This window comes from Chiloscyllium punctatum, chromosome 31 (genome assembly GCF_047496795.1).
Source record: "Chiloscyllium punctatum isolate Juve2018m chromosome 31, sChiPun1.3, whole genome shotgun sequence".
Taxonomy (NCBI): Eukaryota; Metazoa; Chordata; class Chondrichthyes; order Orectolobiformes; family Hemiscylliidae; genus Chiloscyllium; species Chiloscyllium punctatum.
Genome location: NC_092769.1, coordinates 77,542,071 through 77,557,994, shown reverse-complemented (window position 1 = coordinate 77,557,994; position 15,924 = coordinate 77,542,071). Strand labels below are relative to the sequence as shown.

At 63.7% G+C, this 15,924-nt stretch overlaps 1 protein-coding gene across 2 annotated transcripts in view; it reads right to left on the bottom strand.

Annotated features, from left to right (window-relative positions):
- LOC140457139 (alpha-actinin-2) overlaps positions 1 to 15,924 on the bottom strand; it is a 127,128-nt gene that overhangs the window by 41,304 nt on the left and 69,900 nt on the right. Inside the window, exons 5-7 of one of the 2 annotated variants that reach the window (XM_072551176.1) lie at positions 5,814 to 5,906; positions 3,298 to 3,528; positions 1,888 to 2,035 (exon numbers count right to left, since the gene is read on the bottom strand). In XM_072551176.1, the coding sequence (XP_072407277.1) occupies positions 1,888 to 2,035; positions 3,298 to 3,528; positions 5,814 to 5,906 (472 nt within the window). The remainder of the gene's footprint in view (positions 1 to 1,887; positions 2,036 to 3,297; positions 3,529 to 5,813; positions 5,907 to 15,924) is intronic. The other variant, XM_072551175.1, reaches the window with a different exon arrangement.

Sequence of the window (15,924 nt, the reverse complement as noted above, 5' to 3'; positions counted from 1 at the left end):
GTCAGGGGTCAGTGTGTGTTGGGGTTCAGGGGTAAGTATGTGTTGGGGTTCAGGGGTCAGTGTGTGGGCAGAGTCAGGGGTCAGTGTGTTGGGGTTCAGGGGTCAGTGTGTGGGGGGAGTCAGGGGTCAGTGTGTGTTGGGGTTCAGGGGTCAGTGTGTGGGGGGAGTCAGGGGTCAGTGTGTGGGGGGAGTCAGGGATCAGTGTGTTGGGGTTCAGGGGTCAGTGTGTGGGGGGAGTCAGGGGTCAGTGTGTTGGGGTTCAGGGGTCAGTGTGTGGGGGGAGTCAGGGGTCAGTGTGTTGGGGTTCAGGGGTCAGTGTGTGGGGGGAGTCAGGGGTCAGTGTGTGTTGGGGTTCAGGGGTCAGTGTGTGGGGGGAGTCAGGGGTCAGTGTGTGTTGGGGTTCAGGGGTCAGTGTGTGGGGGGAGTCAGGGGTCAGTGTGTGTTGGGGTTCAGGGGTCAGTGTGTGGGGGGAGTCAGGGGTCAGTGTGTTGGGGTTCAGGGGTCAGTGTGTGGGGGGAGTCAGGGGTCAGTGTGTTGGGGTTCAGGGGTCAGTGTGTGGGGGGAGTCAGGGGTCAGTGTGTGTTGGGGTTCAGGGGTCAGTGTGTGGGGGGAGTCAGGGGTCAGTGTGTGTTGGGGTTCAGGGGTCAGTGTGTGGGGGGAGTCAGGGGTCAGTGTGTGTTGGGGTTCAGGGGTCAGTGTGTGGGGGGAGTCAGGGGTCAGTGTGTGTTGGGGTTCAGGGGTCAGTGTGTGTTGGGGTTCAGGGGTCAGTGTGTGGGGGGAGTCAGGGGTCAGTGTGTTGGGGTTCAGGGGTCAGTGTGCGGGGGGAGTCAGGGGTCAGTGTGTGTTGGGGTTCAGGGGTCAGTGTGTGGGGGGAGTCAGGGGTCAGTGTGTGTTGGGGTTCAGGGGTCAGTGTGTGGGGGGAGTCAGGGGTCAGTGTGTGTTGGGGTTCAGGGGTCAGTGTGTGGGGGGAGTCAGGGGTCAGTGTGTGTTGGGGTTCAGGGGTCAGTGTGTGGGGGGAGTCAGGGGTCAGTGTGTGTTGGGGTTCAGGGGTCAGTGTGTGGGGGGAGTCAGGGGTCAGTGTGTGTTGGGGTTCAGGGGTCAGTGTGTGTTGGGGTTCAGGGGTCAGTGTGTGGGGGGAGTCAGGGGTCAGTGTGTTGGGGTTCAGGGGTCAGTGTGTGGGGGGAGTCAGGGGTCAGTGTGTGGGGGGAGTCAGGGGTCAGTGTGTGTTGGGGTTCAGGGGTCAGTGTGTGTTGGGGTTCAGGGGTCAGTGTGTGTTGGGGTTCAGGGGTCAGTGTGTGTTGGGGTTCAGGGGTCAGTGTGTGGGGGGTGTCAGGGGTCAGTGTGTGTTGGGGTTCAGGGGTCAGTGTGTGGGGGGAGTCAGGGGTCAGTGTGTGTTGGGGTTCAGGGGTCAGTGTGTGGGGGGAGTCAGGGGTCAGTGTGTGTTGGGGTTCAGGGGTCAGTGTGTGGGGGGAGTCAGGGATCAGTGTGTGTTGGGGTTCAGGGGTCAGTGTGTGGGGGGAGTCAGGGGTCAGTGTGTGGGGGGAGTCAGGGGTCAGTGTGTGGGGGGAGTCAGGGGTCAGTGTGTGTTGGGGTTCAGGGGTCAGTGTGTGGGGGGTTCAGGGGTCAGTGTGTGTTGGGGTTCAGGGGTCAGTGTGTGTTGGGGTTCAGGGGTCAGTGTGTGTTGGGGTTCAGGGGTCAGTGTGTGGGGGGTTCAGGGGTCAGTGTGTGGGGGGAGTCAGGGGTCAGTGTGTGGGGGGTTCAGGGGTCAGTGTGTGGGGGGAGTCAGGGGTCAGTGTGTGTTGGGGTTCAGGGGTCAGTGTGTTGGGGTTCAGGGGTCAGTGTGTGGGGGAGTCAGGGGTCAGACTGTATGAGATGGGAGTCACCTACCTGCTGTCCAAGCTTCATGAAGGGTACATTTCTGTTTAAATTTCTCTGCCAGATGGTCCAATCTCTCCAAACGGCGGATCTCTGTTAACAGCCACTCCTCGTAACCCTTCTCCACTTGCTCCAAACCTTTCCAAGCGTTTGCAATGTCCTGGTGGGCAGACCGAAGGGAGGGGAGGCCGTGTTGAGAGGGCGGGAGGCAGGATAAGAAGATTCCAATCAACGAGGGTCCCCCAGTTTTACCCTTCCCCCTCCTCGCTATCGCCCTGGAGAGAAGGGGTCAGGCCAACATGGGGAAAGAGTCACCAACTGTCCCCCCTCCCCACAGTGTGTGGGGGGGGGAGGGCGAGAGCAGGGAGATTTGGGGTGGGGTGCATGGAGGAGAGGGTTACACTGGGACAAGTCAAAACCAGGGAACAACAGGACGTTACCAGACTGGGGAATATTGACGGGCAGAGGGATCTGGGTGACTGGGAACACTGTGATTGAGAACGGAGCTGGGGGGCGGGGGGGGGTCATGGTTTAACGCCAGGCAACTGGCATCTCAACGTGGGGCAGGATTTACCCGAAACCGTCCAGGCTGCGGGTGAGGCCACATCTGGCGCACGATCCGCGCGGGCGTTTCCCCTCTGCTTCCTGGGGAACGGAGGGAAGGTGGGAGCGTTTGGGAATGTCCTGGTGACCATCCTGAGATGGGTGAGGTGCTGACTGGGGTGGGGTGACAGGGGGAGAGGATGGTTTCCCCTCGCTTGGAGGAGGGGGTGGATGATGGAGGGGGGGGGGTGAGGGACACACACACACTCTCAGAATGAGGGATCTCCCATTGAGGACGGAGAGGAGGAATTTCTTCTCTCTGAGGAGGTTGGTGGGGGGTGGGATTAGAATCTGTAGCATTCTCTCCCCCCGAAGAGGGGAGGACGGGTGGTCACTGGAGATAATCAAGACCAATTTCGGGAGGATTCTGGTCGATGAGGGAAGTGCGTTGAGGGGTATTGGAGGGGAGTGGGGTTCTGGCTGCAATTGGATTGGGCACGGTCGAATCGAACATGGGAGCCCCCAGAGGGGTCCAATGGCCTCCTGTTGCTCCTATGACGTTCCAAGGGCATGGGAACCAAAACCCTACCCCCCCCCCCCAACACACCCCGGGAGGCTCAGCACCCGCCCCGACGACGACCCAGGAAGCTCATCTCCGCCATCTTGGGTGTCCCCCTTCCTCTTGGTTGGGAAACACCGCGGCCAAGGCGGCCATTTTGAGAAGGTCACATTTATGGGCGGTTTGGTGGGATGGGAGCCTGGATTCGGTGGTGGGGGTGGGAGGGTCTGTGATACACCGGAACCCTCCCCCGCCCCATACCCCCTCCTCTCCCCTCCCCCCTCCCTGTCCCCCCCCCCCGATGGCCCCTCCGTACGTACAGACACCATCTTCCCCTCAGATGGCATGAAGGCCGGCCGGTTACTGAGCCTCAGTTTGGTCTGCAGTGTGTTGAAGTTAATCTCCAGCTGGCACTTCTCCTGCACCCGGGGCGGCTTGTGGACCCTCCGGTAATCCCGGAAATCCTCCAGTTTCTGCTGCATGGCCCTCATCGTCTTCTCCGGGATCCGGTTCTCCAGCCATGGGATCGTCCGGCGGATCCATTCCAACAGCTGCACGGAGAGAGGGAGAGAGTCGTGAGAGGGACTGAACGGCCTCCTCCTGGCCAAGAGCGTCCAGGAGGGGGCTGAATGGCCTCCTGCTGTTCCTGTGGGACAGGCTGGAGGAGGGGCTGAATGGCCTCCTGCTGTTCCTGTGGGACAGGCTGGAGCAGGGGGCTGAATGGCCTCCTGCTGTTCCTGTGGGACAGGCTGGAGCAGGGGGCTGAATGGCCTCCTGCTGTTCCTGTGGGACAGGCTGGAGGAGGGGCCAAGTGGACACTGGGTTTCGATAATCCCATGCCAACACCCTCCCTCCCTCCCTCGATGAAATCTCCCTCACTCATGGAACCTCACTCCCTCGAGGTTACCGACACCCCTCGAGGGGACCTCCCTTTCTCAAAGTTACTTATCTCCCTCGAGTGCATATCCCTCCCTTGAGGATCCCGCCCTCCCACGAGGGTACCTCCCTCCCTCGAGAGTCCCTCCCCCTCTTGAGGTTCCCTCCCTCCCTCGAGGCGACCTACCTCCCTCCCTCAAGGCTACCTCCCTCCCTCGAGGTGACCTACCTTCCTCCCTCGCGGTGACCTACCTCCCTCCCTTGCGGTCACCTACCTCCCTCCCTCGAGGGTACCTACCTCACTCCCTCGAGGGTACCTACCTCACTCAAGGGTACCTACCTCCCTCCCTCGAGGTGACCTTCCTCCCTCCCTCAAGGCTACCTCCCTCCCTCGAGGTGACCTACCTCCCTCCCTCGAGGTGACCTTCCTCCCTCCCTCAAGGCTACCTCCCTCCCTCGAGGTGACCTACCTTCCTCCCTCGCGGTGACCTACCTCCCTCCCTTGCGGTCACCTACCTCCCTCCCTCGAGGGTACCTACCTCGCTCCCTCAAGGGTACCTACCTCCCTCCCTCGCGGTCACCTACCTCCCTCCCTTGAGGGTACCTACCTCACTCGAGGTGACCTACCTCCCTCCCTCAAGGTGACCTTCCTCCCTCCCTCAAGGCTACCTCCCTCCCTCGCGGTGACCTACCTCGCTCCCTCGAGGGTACCTCCCTCCCTTGAGGGTACCTACCTCCCTCCCTCGCGGTCACCTACCTCGCTCCCTCAAGGGTACCTCCCTCCCTCCCTCGAGGTGACCTACCTCCCTCCCTCAAGGGTACCTCCCTCCCTCGAGGGTACCTCCCTCCCTCCCTCGAGGTGACCTACCTCCCTCCCTCGCGGTGACCTACCTCCCTCCCTCGAGGTGACCTACCTCCCTCCCTTGAGGATACCTACCTCCCTCCCTCACGGTGACCTACCTACCTCCCTCGAGGGTACCTCCCTCCCTCCCTCGAGGGTACCTACCTCCCTCCCTCGAGGGTACCTACCTCCCTCCCTCGCGGTGACCTACCTCCCTCCCTTGAGGATACCTACCTCCCTCCCTCGCGGTGACCTACCTCCCTCCCTCGCGGTGACCTACCTCCCTCCCTCGAGGGTACCTACCTCCCTCCCTCGCGGTGACCTACCTCCCTCCCTCGAGGATACCTACCTCCCTCCCTCGAGGGTACCTACCTCCCTCCCTCGCGGTGACCTACCTCCCTCCCTCGAGGGTACCTCCCTCCCTCCCTCGAGGGTACCTACCTCCCTCCCTCGAGGGTACCTACCTCCCTCCCTCGAGGGTACCTACCTCCCTCCCTCGCGGTGACCTACCTCCCTCCCTTGAGGATACCTACCTCCCTCCCTCGCGGTGACCTACCTCCCTCCCTCGCGGTGACCTACCTCCCTCCCTCGAGGGTACCTACCTCCCTCCCTCGCGGTGACCTACCTCCCTCCCTCGCGGTGACCTACCTCCCTCCCTCGAGGGTACCTACCTCCCTCCCTCGCGGTGACCTACCTCCCTCCCTCGAGGGTACCTCCCTCCCTCCCTCGAGGGTACCTGCCTCCCTCCCTCGAGGGTACCTACCTCCCTCCCTCGAGGTGACCTCCCTCCCTCGAGGGTACCTACCTCCCTCCCTCGCGGTGTCCTACCTCCCTCCCTCGAGGGTACCTCCCTCCCTCGAGGCGACCTACCTCCCTCCCTTGAGGATACCTACCTCCCTCCCTCGCGGCGACCTACCTCCCTCCCTCGAGGGTACCTACCTCCCTCCCTCGCGGCGACCTACCTCCCTCCCTCGAGGGTACCTACCTCCCTCCCTCGAGGTGACCTACCTCCCTCCCTCGAGGGTACCTACCTCCCTCCCTCCAGGGTACCTACCTCCCTCCCTCGAGGGTACCTCCCTCCCTCGCGGCGACCTACCTCCCTCCCTCGAGGGTACCTACCTCACTCGCGAGTTTCTCGTACTCCTCCATCAGTTTCTCGTTCTCCTGGTTCACTGCGAGCACTTTGCAAATGCGATTGGCCGCAGTCTCGGCCTAGTCAGACAGAACAAGCCTGGATTATCGACAACAGAAGGCCTTAAATACCCACCCGCGCTGCACAGACCCTTCGGCCACCCTCCACACTCCCCCCCCACCAGCCCTCGGTCACCCACCCCCTGACAAAACAGCCCAGGAACCTCCCGGAGGGATAATCGATGGAACGTTCCAGAATCAGTTCCTATCTGGGTTCGAGGCAGACAGAAGAGCCCCAGGGCCGGGTGGTCACTCAGAGAGACACCGAAGGAGAGTCACTGACCCTCTCACCCAGACCTTCCCCCACAATGACCACCAAGGGATTGACCATCTCAGACTGACCTTTCACCTTGTGTGGTCACCCCCCGACAGAGCGGGGAATGTCAGAGAGACACACCCGGTCACCCCCGGGTCAGTGCTGAGGGAGTGGGCACTGTCGGAGGGTCAATGCTGAGGGAGTGGGCACTGTCGGAGGGTCAGTGCTGAGGGAGCGGGCACTGTCAGAGGGTCAGTGCTGAGGGAGCGGGCACTGTCAGAGGGTCAGTGCTGAGGGAGTGGGCACTGTCAGAGGGTCAGTGCTGAGGGGGTGCTGCACTGTCAGAGGGTCAGTGCTGAGGGAGTGAGCACTGTCGGAGGGTCAGTGCTGAGGGAGAGGGCACTGTCGGAGAGTCAGTGCTGAGGGAGTGGGCACTGTCAGAGGGTCAGTGCTGAGGGAGTGGGCACTGTCGGAGGGTCAGTGCTGAGGGAGTGGGCACTGTCGGAAGGTCAGTGCAGACGGAGTGGGCACTGTCGGAGGGTCAGTGCTGAGGGAGTGGGCACTGTCGGAGGGTCAGTGCTGAGGGAGTGGACAGTGTCGGAGGGTCAGTGCTGAGGGAGTGGGCACTGTCGGAGGATCAGTGCTGTGGGAGTGGGCACTGTCAGAGGGTCAGTGCTGAGGGAGCGGGCACTGTCGGAGGATCAGTGCTGAGGGAGTGGGCACTGTCGGAGGGTCAGTGCTGATGGAGTGGGCACTGTCGGAGGGTCAGTGCTGAGGGAGTGGGCACTGTCGGAGGGTCAGTGCTGAGGGAGAGGGCACTGTCGGAGGGTCAGTGCTGAGGGAGTGGGCACTGTCGGAGGGTCAGTGCTGAGGGAGAGGGCACTGTCGGAGGGTCAGTGCTGAGGGAGAGGGCACTGTCGGAGGGTCAGTGCTGAGGGAGTGGGCACTGTCGGAGGGTCAGTGCTGAGGGTGTGGGCACTGTCAGAGGGTCAGTGCTGAGGGAGAGGGCACTGTCGGAGGGTCAGTGCTGAGGGTGTGGGCACTGTCGGAAGATCAGTGCTGAGGGAGTGGGCACTGTCAGAGGGTCAGTGCTGAGGGAATGGGCACTGTCAGAGGGTCAGTGCTGAGGGTGTGGGCACTGTCGGAAGGTCAGTGCTGAGGGAGAGGGCACTGTCAGAGGGTCAGTGCTGGGGGAGAGGGCACTGTCGGAGGGTCAGTGCTGAGGGAGAGGGCACTGTCGGAGGGTCAGTGCTGGGGGAGAGGGCACTGTCGGAGGGTCAGTGCTGAGGGAGCGGGCACTGTCAGAGGGTCAGTGCTGAGGGAGCGGGCACTGTCAGAGGGTCAGTGCTGAGGGAGAGGGCACTGTCGGAGGGTCAGTGCTGAGGGAGTGAGCACTGTCGGAGGGTCAGTGCTGAGGGAGAGGGCACTGTCGGAGGGTCAGTGCTGAGGGAGTGGGCACTGTCAGAGGGTCAGTGCTGAGGGAGTGGGCACTGTCGGAGGGTCAGTGCTGAGGGAGAGGGCACTGTCGGAGGGTCAGTGCTGAGGGAGTGGGCACTGTCAGAGGGTCAGTGCTGAGGGAGTGAGCACTGTCGGAGGGTCAGTGCTGAGGGAGTGGGCACTGTCAGAGGGTCAGTGCTGAGGGAGTGAGCACTGTCGGAGGGTCAGTGCTGAGGGAGAGGGCACTGTCAGAGGGTCAGTGCTGGGGGAGAGGGCACTGTCGGAGGGTCAGTGCTGAGGGAGAGGGCACTGTCGGAGGGTCAGTGCTGGGGGAGTGGGCACTGTCGGAGGGTCAGTGCTGAGGGAGTGGACAGTGTCGGAGGGTCAGTGCTGAGGGAGTGGGCACTGTCGGAGGATCAGTGCTGTGGGAGTGGGCACTGTCACAGGGTCAGTGCTGAGGGAGCGGGCACTGTCGGAGGGTCAGTGCTGAGGGAGTGGGCACTGTCGGAGGGTCAGTGCTGAGGGAGAGGGCACTGTCGGAGGGTCAGTGCTGAGGGAGAGGGCACTGTCAGAGGGTCAGTGCTGAGGGAGCGGGCACTGTCGGAGGATCAGTGCTGAGGGAGTGGGCACTGTCGGAGGGTCAGTGCTGATGGAGTGGGCACTGTCGGAGGGTCAGTGCTGAGGGAGAGGGCACTGTCGGAGGGTCAGTGCTGAGGGAGAGGGCACTGTCGGAGGGTCAGTGCTGAGGGAGTGGGCACTGTCGGAGGGTCAGTGCTGAGGGTGTGGGCACTGTCAGAGGGTCAGTGCTGAGGGAGAGGGCACTGTCGGAGGGTCAGTGCTGAGGGTGTGGGCACTGTCGGAAGATCAGTGCTGAGGGAGTGGGCACTGTCAGAGGGTCAGTGCTGAGGGAATGGGCACTGTCAGAGGGTCAGTGCTGAGGGTGTGGGCACTGTCGGAAGGTCAGTGCTGAGGGAGAGGGCACTGTCAGAGGGTCAGTGCTGGGGGAGAGGGCACTGTCGGAGGGTCAGTGCTGAGGGAGAGGGCACTGTCGGAGGGTCAGTGCTGGGGGAGAGGGCACTGTCGGAGGGTCAGTGCTGAGGGAGCGGGCACTGTCAGAGGGTCAGTGCTGAGGGAGCGGGCACTGTCAGAGGGTCAGTGCTGAGGGAGAGGGCACTGTCGGAGGGTCAGTGCTGAGGGAGTGAGCACTGTCGGAGGGTCAGTGCTGAGGGAGAGGGCACTGTCGGAGGGTCAGTGCTGAGGGAGTGGGCACTGTCAGAGGGTCAGTGCTGAGGGAGTGGGCACTGTCGGAGGGTCAGTGCTGAGGGAGAGGGCACTGTCGGAGGGTCAGTGCTGAGGGAGTGGGCACTGTCAGAGGGTCAGTGCTGAGGGAGTGAGCACTGTCGGAGGGTCAGTGCTGAGGGAGTGGGCACTGTCAGAGGGTCAGTGCTGAGGGAGTGAGCACTGTCGGAGGGTCAGTGCTGAGGGAGAGGGCACTGTCAGAGGGTCAGTGCTGGGGGAGAGGGCACTGTCGGAGGGTCAGTGCTGAGGGAGAGGGCACTGTCGGAGGGTCAGTGCTGGGGGAGTGGGCACTGTCGGAGGGTCAGTGCTGAGGGAGTGGACAGTGTCGGAGGGTCAGTGCTGAGGGAGTGGGCACTGTCGGAGGATCAGTGCTGTGGGAGTGGGCACTGTCACAGGGTCAGTGCTGAGGGAGCGGGCACTGTCGGAGGGTCAGTGCTGAGGGAGTGGGCACTGTCGGAGGGTCAGTGCTGAGGGAGAGGGCACTGTCGGAGGGTCAGTGCTGAGGGAGAGGGCACTGTCAGAGGGTCAGTGCTGGGGGAGAGGGCACTGTCGGAGGGTCAGTGCTGAGGGAGAGGGCACTGTCGGAGGGTCAGTGCTGGGGGAGTGGGCACTGTCGGAGGGTCAGTGCTGAGGGAGTGGACAGTGTCGGAGGGTCAGTGCTGAGGGAGTGGGCACTGTCGGAGGATCAGTGCTGTGGGAGTGGGCACTGTCACAGGGTCAGTGCTGAGGGAGCGGGCACTGTCGGAGGGTCAGTGCTGAGGGAGTGGGCACTGTCGGAGGGTCAGTGCTGAGGGAGTGGGCACTGTCGGAAGGTCAGTGCAGACGGAGTGGGCACTGTCGGAGGGTCAGTGCTGAGGGAGTGGGCACTGTCGGAGGGTCAGTGCTGAGGGAGAGGGCACTGTCGGAGGGTCAGTGCTGAGGGAGTGGGCACTGTCGGAGGGTCAGTGCTGAGGGAGAGGGCACTGTCGGAGGGTCAGTGCTGAGGGAGAGGGCACTGTCGGAGGGTCAGTGCTGAGGGAGTGGGCACTGTCGGAGGGTCAGTGCTGAGGGTGTGGGCACTGTCAGAGGGTCAGTGCTGAGGGAGAGGGCACTGTCGGAGGGTCAGTGCTGAGGGTGTGGGCACTGTCGGAAGATCAGTGCTGAGGGAGTGGGCACTGTCAGAGGGTCAGTGCTGAGGGAATGGGCACTGTCAGAGGGTCAGTGCTGAGGGTGTGGGCACTGTCGGAAGGTCAGTGCTGAGGGAGAGGGCACTGTCAGAGGGTCAGTGCTGGGGGAGAGGGCACTGTCGGAGGGTCAGTGCTGAGGGAGAGGGCACTGTCGGAGGGTCAGTGCTGGGGGAGAGGGCACTGTCGGAGGGTCAGTGCTGAGGGAGCGGGCACTGTCAGAGGGTCAGTGCTGAGGGAGCGGGCACTGTCAGAGGGTCAGTGCTGAGGGAGAGGGCACTGTCGGAGGGTCAGTGCTGAGGGAGTGAGCACTGTCGGAGGGTCAGTGCTGAGGGAGAGGGCACTGTCGGAGGGTCAGTGCTGAGGGAGTGGGCACTGTCAGAGGGTCAGTGCTGAGGGAGTGGGCACTGTCGGAGGGTCAGTGCTGAGGGAGAGGGCACTGTCGGAGGGTCAGTGCTGAGGGAGTGGGCACTGTCAGAGGGTCAGTGCTGAGGGAGTGAGCACTGTCGGAGGGTCAGTGCTGAGGGAGTGGGCACTGTCAGAGGGTCAGTGCTGAGGGAGTGAGCACTGTCGGAGGGTCAGTGCTGAGGGAGAGGGCACTGTCAGAGGGTCAGTGCTGGGGGAGAGGGCACTGTCGGAGGGTCAGTGCTGAGGGAGAGGGCACTGTCGGAGGGTCAGTGCTGGGGGAGTGGGCACTGTCGGAGGGTCAGTGCTGAGGGAGTGGACAGTGTCGGAGGGTCAGTGCTGAGGGAGTGGGCACTGTCGGAGGATCAGTGCTGTGGGAGTGGGCACTGTCACAGGGTCAGTGCTGAGGGAGCGGGCACTGTCGGAGGGTCAGTGCTGAGGGAGTGGGCACTGTCGGAGGGTCAGTGCTGAGGGAGAGGGCACTGTCGGAGGGTCAGTGCTGAGGGAGAGGGCACTGTCAGAGGGTCAGTGCTGAGGGAGCGGGCACTGTCGGAGGATCAGTGCTGAGGGAGTGGGCACTGTCGGAGGGTCAGTGCTGATGGAGTGGGCACTGTCGGAGGGTCAGTGCTGAGGGAGAGGGCACTGTCGGAGGGTCAGTGCTGAGGGAGAGGGCACTGTCGGAGGGTCAGTGCTGAGGGAGTGGGCACTGTCGGAGGGTCAGTGCTGATGGAGTGGGCACTGTCGGAGGGTCAGTGCTGAGGGAGAGGGCACTGTCGGAGGGTCAGTGCTGGGGGAGTGGGCACTGTCGGAGGGTCAGTGCTGAGGGAGTGGACAGTGTCGGAGGGTCAGTGCTGAGGGAGTGGGCACTGTCGGAGGATCAGTGCTGTGGGAGTGGGCACTGTCACAGGGTCAGTGCTGAGGGAGCGGGCACTGTCGGAGGGTCAGTGCTGAGGGAGTGGGCACTGTCGGAGGGTCAGTGCTGAGGGAGAGGGCACTGTCGGAGGGTCAGTGCTGAGGGAGAGGGCACTGTCAGAGGGTCAGTGCTGGGGGAGAGGGCACTGTCGGAGGGTCAGTGCTGAGGGAGAGGGCACTGTCGGAGGGTCAGTGCTGGGGGAGTGGGCACTGTCGGAGGGTCAGTGCTGAGGGAGTGGACAGTGTCGGAGGGTCAGTGCTGAGGGAGTGGGCACTGTCGGAGGATCAGTGCTGTGGGAGTGGGCACTGTCACAGGGTCAGTGCTGAGGGAGCGGGCACTGTCGGAGGGTCAGTGCTGAGGGAGTGGGCACTGTCGGAGGGTCAGTGCTGAGGGAGTGGGCACTGTCGGAAGGTCAGTGCAGACGGAGTGGGCACTGTCGGAGGGTCAGTGCTGAGGGAGTGGGCACTGTCGGAGGGTCAGTGCTGAGGGAGAGGGCACTGTCGGAGGGTCAGTGCTGAGGGAGTGGGCACTGTCGGAGGGTCAGTGCTGAGGGAGAGGGCACTGTCGGAGGGTCAGTGCTGAGGGAGAGGGCACTGTCGGAGGGTCAGTGCTGAGGGAGTGGGCACTGTCGGAGGGTCAGTGCTGAGGGTGTGGGCACTGTCAGAGGGTCAGTGCTGAGGGAGAGGGCACTGTCGGAGGGTCAGTGCTGAGGGTGTGGGCACTGTCGGAAGATCAGTGCTGAGGGAGTGGGCACTGTCAGAGGGTCAGTGCTGAGGGAATGGGCACTGTCAGAGGGTCAGTGCTGAGGGTGTGGGCACTGTCGGAAGGTCAGTGCTGAGGGAGAGGGCACTGTCAGAGGGTCAGTGCTGGGGGAGAGGGCACTGTCGGAGGGTCAGTGCTGAGGGAGAGGGCACTGTCGGAGGGTCAGTGCTGGGGGAGAGGGCACTGTCGGAGGGTCAGTGCTGAGGGAGCGGGCACTGTCAGAGGGTCAGTGCTGAGGGAGCGGGCACTGTCAGAGGGTCAGTGCTGAGGGAGAGGGCACTGTCGGAGGGTCAGTGCTGAGGGAGTGAGCACTGTCGGAGGGTCAGTGCTGAGGGAGAGGGCACTGTCGGAGGGTCAGTGCTGAGGGAGTGGGCACTGTCAGAGGGTCAGTGCTGAGGGAGTGGGCACTGTCGGAGGGTCAGTGCTGAGGGAGAGGGCACTGTCGGAGGGTCAGTGCTGAGGGAGTGGGCACTGTCAGAGGGTCAGTGCTGAGGGAGTGAGCACTGTCGGAGGGTCAGTGCTGAGGGAGTGGGCACTGTCAGAGGGTCAGTGCTGAGGGAGTGAGCACTGTCGGAGGGTCAGTGCTGAGGGAGAGGGCACTGTCAGAGGGTCAGTGCTGGGGGAGAGGGCACTGTCGGAGGGTCAGTGCTGAGGGAGAGGGCACTGTCGGAGGGTCAGTGCTGGGGGAGTGGGCACTGTCGGAGGGTCAGTGCTGAGGGAGTGGACAGTGTCGGAGGGTCAGTGCTGAGGGAGTGGGCACTGTCGGAGGATCAGTGCTGTGGGAGTGGGCACTGTCACAGGGTCAGTGCTGAGGGAGCGGGCACTGTCGGAGGGTCAGTGCTGAGGGAGTGGGCACTGTCGGAGGGTCAGTGCTGAGGGAGAGGGCACTGTCGGAGGGTCAGTGCTGAGGGAGAGGGCACTGTCAGAGGGTCAGTGCTGAGGGAGCGGGCACTGTCGGAGGATCAGTGCTGAGGGAGTGGGCACTGTCGGAGGGTCAGTGCTGATGGAGTGGGCACTGTCGGAGGGTCAGTGCTGAGGGAGAGGGCACTGTCGGAGGGTCAGTGCTGAGGGAGAGGGCACTGTCGGAGGGTCAGTGCTGAGGGAGTGGGCACTGTCGGAGGGTCAGTGCTGATGGAGTGGGCACTGTCGGAGGGTCAGTGCTGAGGGAGAGGGCACTGTCGGAGGGTCAGTGCTGGGGGAGTGGGCACTGTCGGAGGGTCAGTGCTGAGGGAGTGGACAGTGTCGGAGGGTCAGTGCTGAGGGAGTGGGCACTGTCGGAGGATCAGTGCTGTGGGAGTGGGCACTGTCACAGGGTCAGTGCTGAGGGAGCGGGCACTGTCGGAGGGTCAGTGCTGAGGGAGTGGGCACTGTCGGAGGGTCAGTGCTGAGGGAGAGGGCACTGTCGGAGGGTCAGTGCTGAGGGAGAGGGCACTGTCAGAGGGTCAGTGCTGGGGGAGAGGGCACTGTCGGAGGGTCAGTGCTGAGGGAGAGGGCACTGTCGGAGGGTCAGTGCTGGGGGAGTGGGCACTGTCGGAGGGTCAGTGCTGAGGGAGTGGACAGTGTCGGAGGGTCAGTGCTGAGGGAGTGGGCACTGTCGGAGGATCAGTGCTGTGGGAGTGGGCACTGTCACAGGGTCAGTGCTGAGGGAGCGGGCACTGTCGGAGGGTCAGTGCTGAGGGAGTGGGCACTGTCGGAGGGTCAGTGCTGAGGGAGTGGGCACTGTCGGAAGGTCAGTGCAGACGGAGTGGGCACTGTCGGAGGGTCAGTGCTGAGGGAGTGGGCACTGTCGGAGGGTCAGTGCTGAGGGAGAGGGCACTGTCGGAGGGTCAGTGCTGAGGGAGTGGGCACTGTCGGAGGGTCAGTGCTGAGGGAGAGGGCACTGTCGGAGGGTCAGTGCTGAGGGAGAGGGCACTGTCGGAGGGTCAGTGCTGAGGGAGTGGGCACTGTCGGAGGGTCAGTGCTGAGGGAGAGGGCACTGTCGGAGGGTCAGTGCTGAGGGAGAGGGCACTGTCAGAGGGTCAGTGCTGAGGGAGCGGGCACTGTCGGAGGATCAGTGCTGAGGGAGTGGGCACTGTCGGAGGGTCAGTGCTGATGGAGTGGGCACTGTCGGAGGGTCAGTGCTGAGGGAGAGGGCACTGTCGGAGGGTCAGTGCTGAGGGAGAGGGCACTGTCGGAGGGTCAGTGCTGAGGGAGTGGGCACTGTCGGAGGGTCAGTGCTGATGGAGTGGGCACTGTCGGAGGGTCAGTGCTGAGGGAGAGGGCACTGTCGGAGGGTCAGTGCTGGGGGAGTGGGCACTGTCGGAGGGTCAGTGCTGAGGGAGTGGACAGTGTCGGAGGGTCAGTGCTGAGGGAGTGGGCACTGTCGGAGGATCAGTGCTGTGGGAGTGGGCACTGTCACAGGGTCAGTGCTGAGGGAGCGGGCACTGTCGGAGGGTCAGTGCTGAGGGAGTGGGCACTGTCGGAGGGTCAGTGCTGAGGGAGAGGGCACTGTCGGAGGGTCAGTGCTGAGGGAGAGGGCACTGTCAGAGGGTCAGTGCTGGGGGAGAGGGCACTGTCAGAGGGTCAGTGCTGGGGGAGAGGGCACTGTCGGAGGGTCAGTGCTGATGGAGTGGGCACTGTCGGAGGGTCAGTGCTGAGGGAGAGGGCACTGTCGGAGGGTCAGTGCTGGGGGAGTGGGCACTGTCGGAGGGTCAGTGCTGAGGGAGTGGACAGTGTCGGAGGGTCAGTGCTGAGGGAGTGGGCACTGTCGGAGGATCAGTGCTGTGGGAGTGGGCACTGTCACAGGGTCAGTGCTGAGGGAGCGGGCACTGTCGGAGGGTCAGTGCTGAGGGAGTGGGCACTGTCGGAGGGTCAGTGCTGAGGGAGAGGGCACTGTCGGAGGGTCAGTGCTGAGGGAGAGGGCACTGTCAGAGGGTCAGTGCTGGGGGAGAGGGCACTGTCGGAGGGTCAGTGCTGAGGGAGAGGGCACTGTCGGAGGGTCAGTGCTGGGGGAGTGGGCACTGTCGGAGGGTCAGTGCTGAGGGAGTGGACAGTGTCGGAGGGTCAGTGCTGAGGGAGTGGGCACTGTCGGAGGATCAGTGCTGTGGGAGTGGGCACTGTCACAGGGTCAGTGCTGAGGGAGCGGGCACTGTCGGAGGGTCAGTGCTGAGGGAGTGGGCACTGTCGGAGGGTCAGTGCTGAGGGAGTGGGCACTGTCGGAGGGTCAGTGCTGATGGAGTGGGCACTGTCGGAGGATCAGTGCTGAGGGAGTGGGCACTGTCGGAGGGTCAGTGCTGATGGAGTGGGCACTGTCGGAGGGTCAGTGCTGAGGGAGTGGGCACTGTCGGAGGGTCAGTGCTGAGGGAGAGGGCACTGTCGGAGGGTCAGTGCTGAGGGAGTGGGCACTGTCGGAGGGTCAGTGCTGAGGGAGAGGGCACTGTCGGAGGGTCAGTGCTGAGGGAGAGGGCACTGTCGGAGGGTCAGTGCTGAGGGAGTGGGCACTGTCGGAGGGTCAGTGCTGAGGGTGTGGGCACTGTCAGAGGGTCAGTGCTGAGGGAGAGGGCACTGTCGGAGGGTCAGTGCTGAGGGTGTGGGCACTGTCGGAAGATCAGTGCTGAGGGAGTGGGCACTGTCAGAGGGTCAGTGCTGAGGGAATGGGCACTGTCAGAGGGTCAGTGCTGAGGGTGTGGGCACTGTCGGAAGGTCAGTGCTGAGGGAGAGGGCACTGTCAGAGGGTCAGTGCTGGGGGAGAGGGCACTGTCGGAGGGTCAGTGCTGAGGGAGAGGGCACTGTCGGAGGGTCAGTGCTGGGGGAGAGGGCACTGTC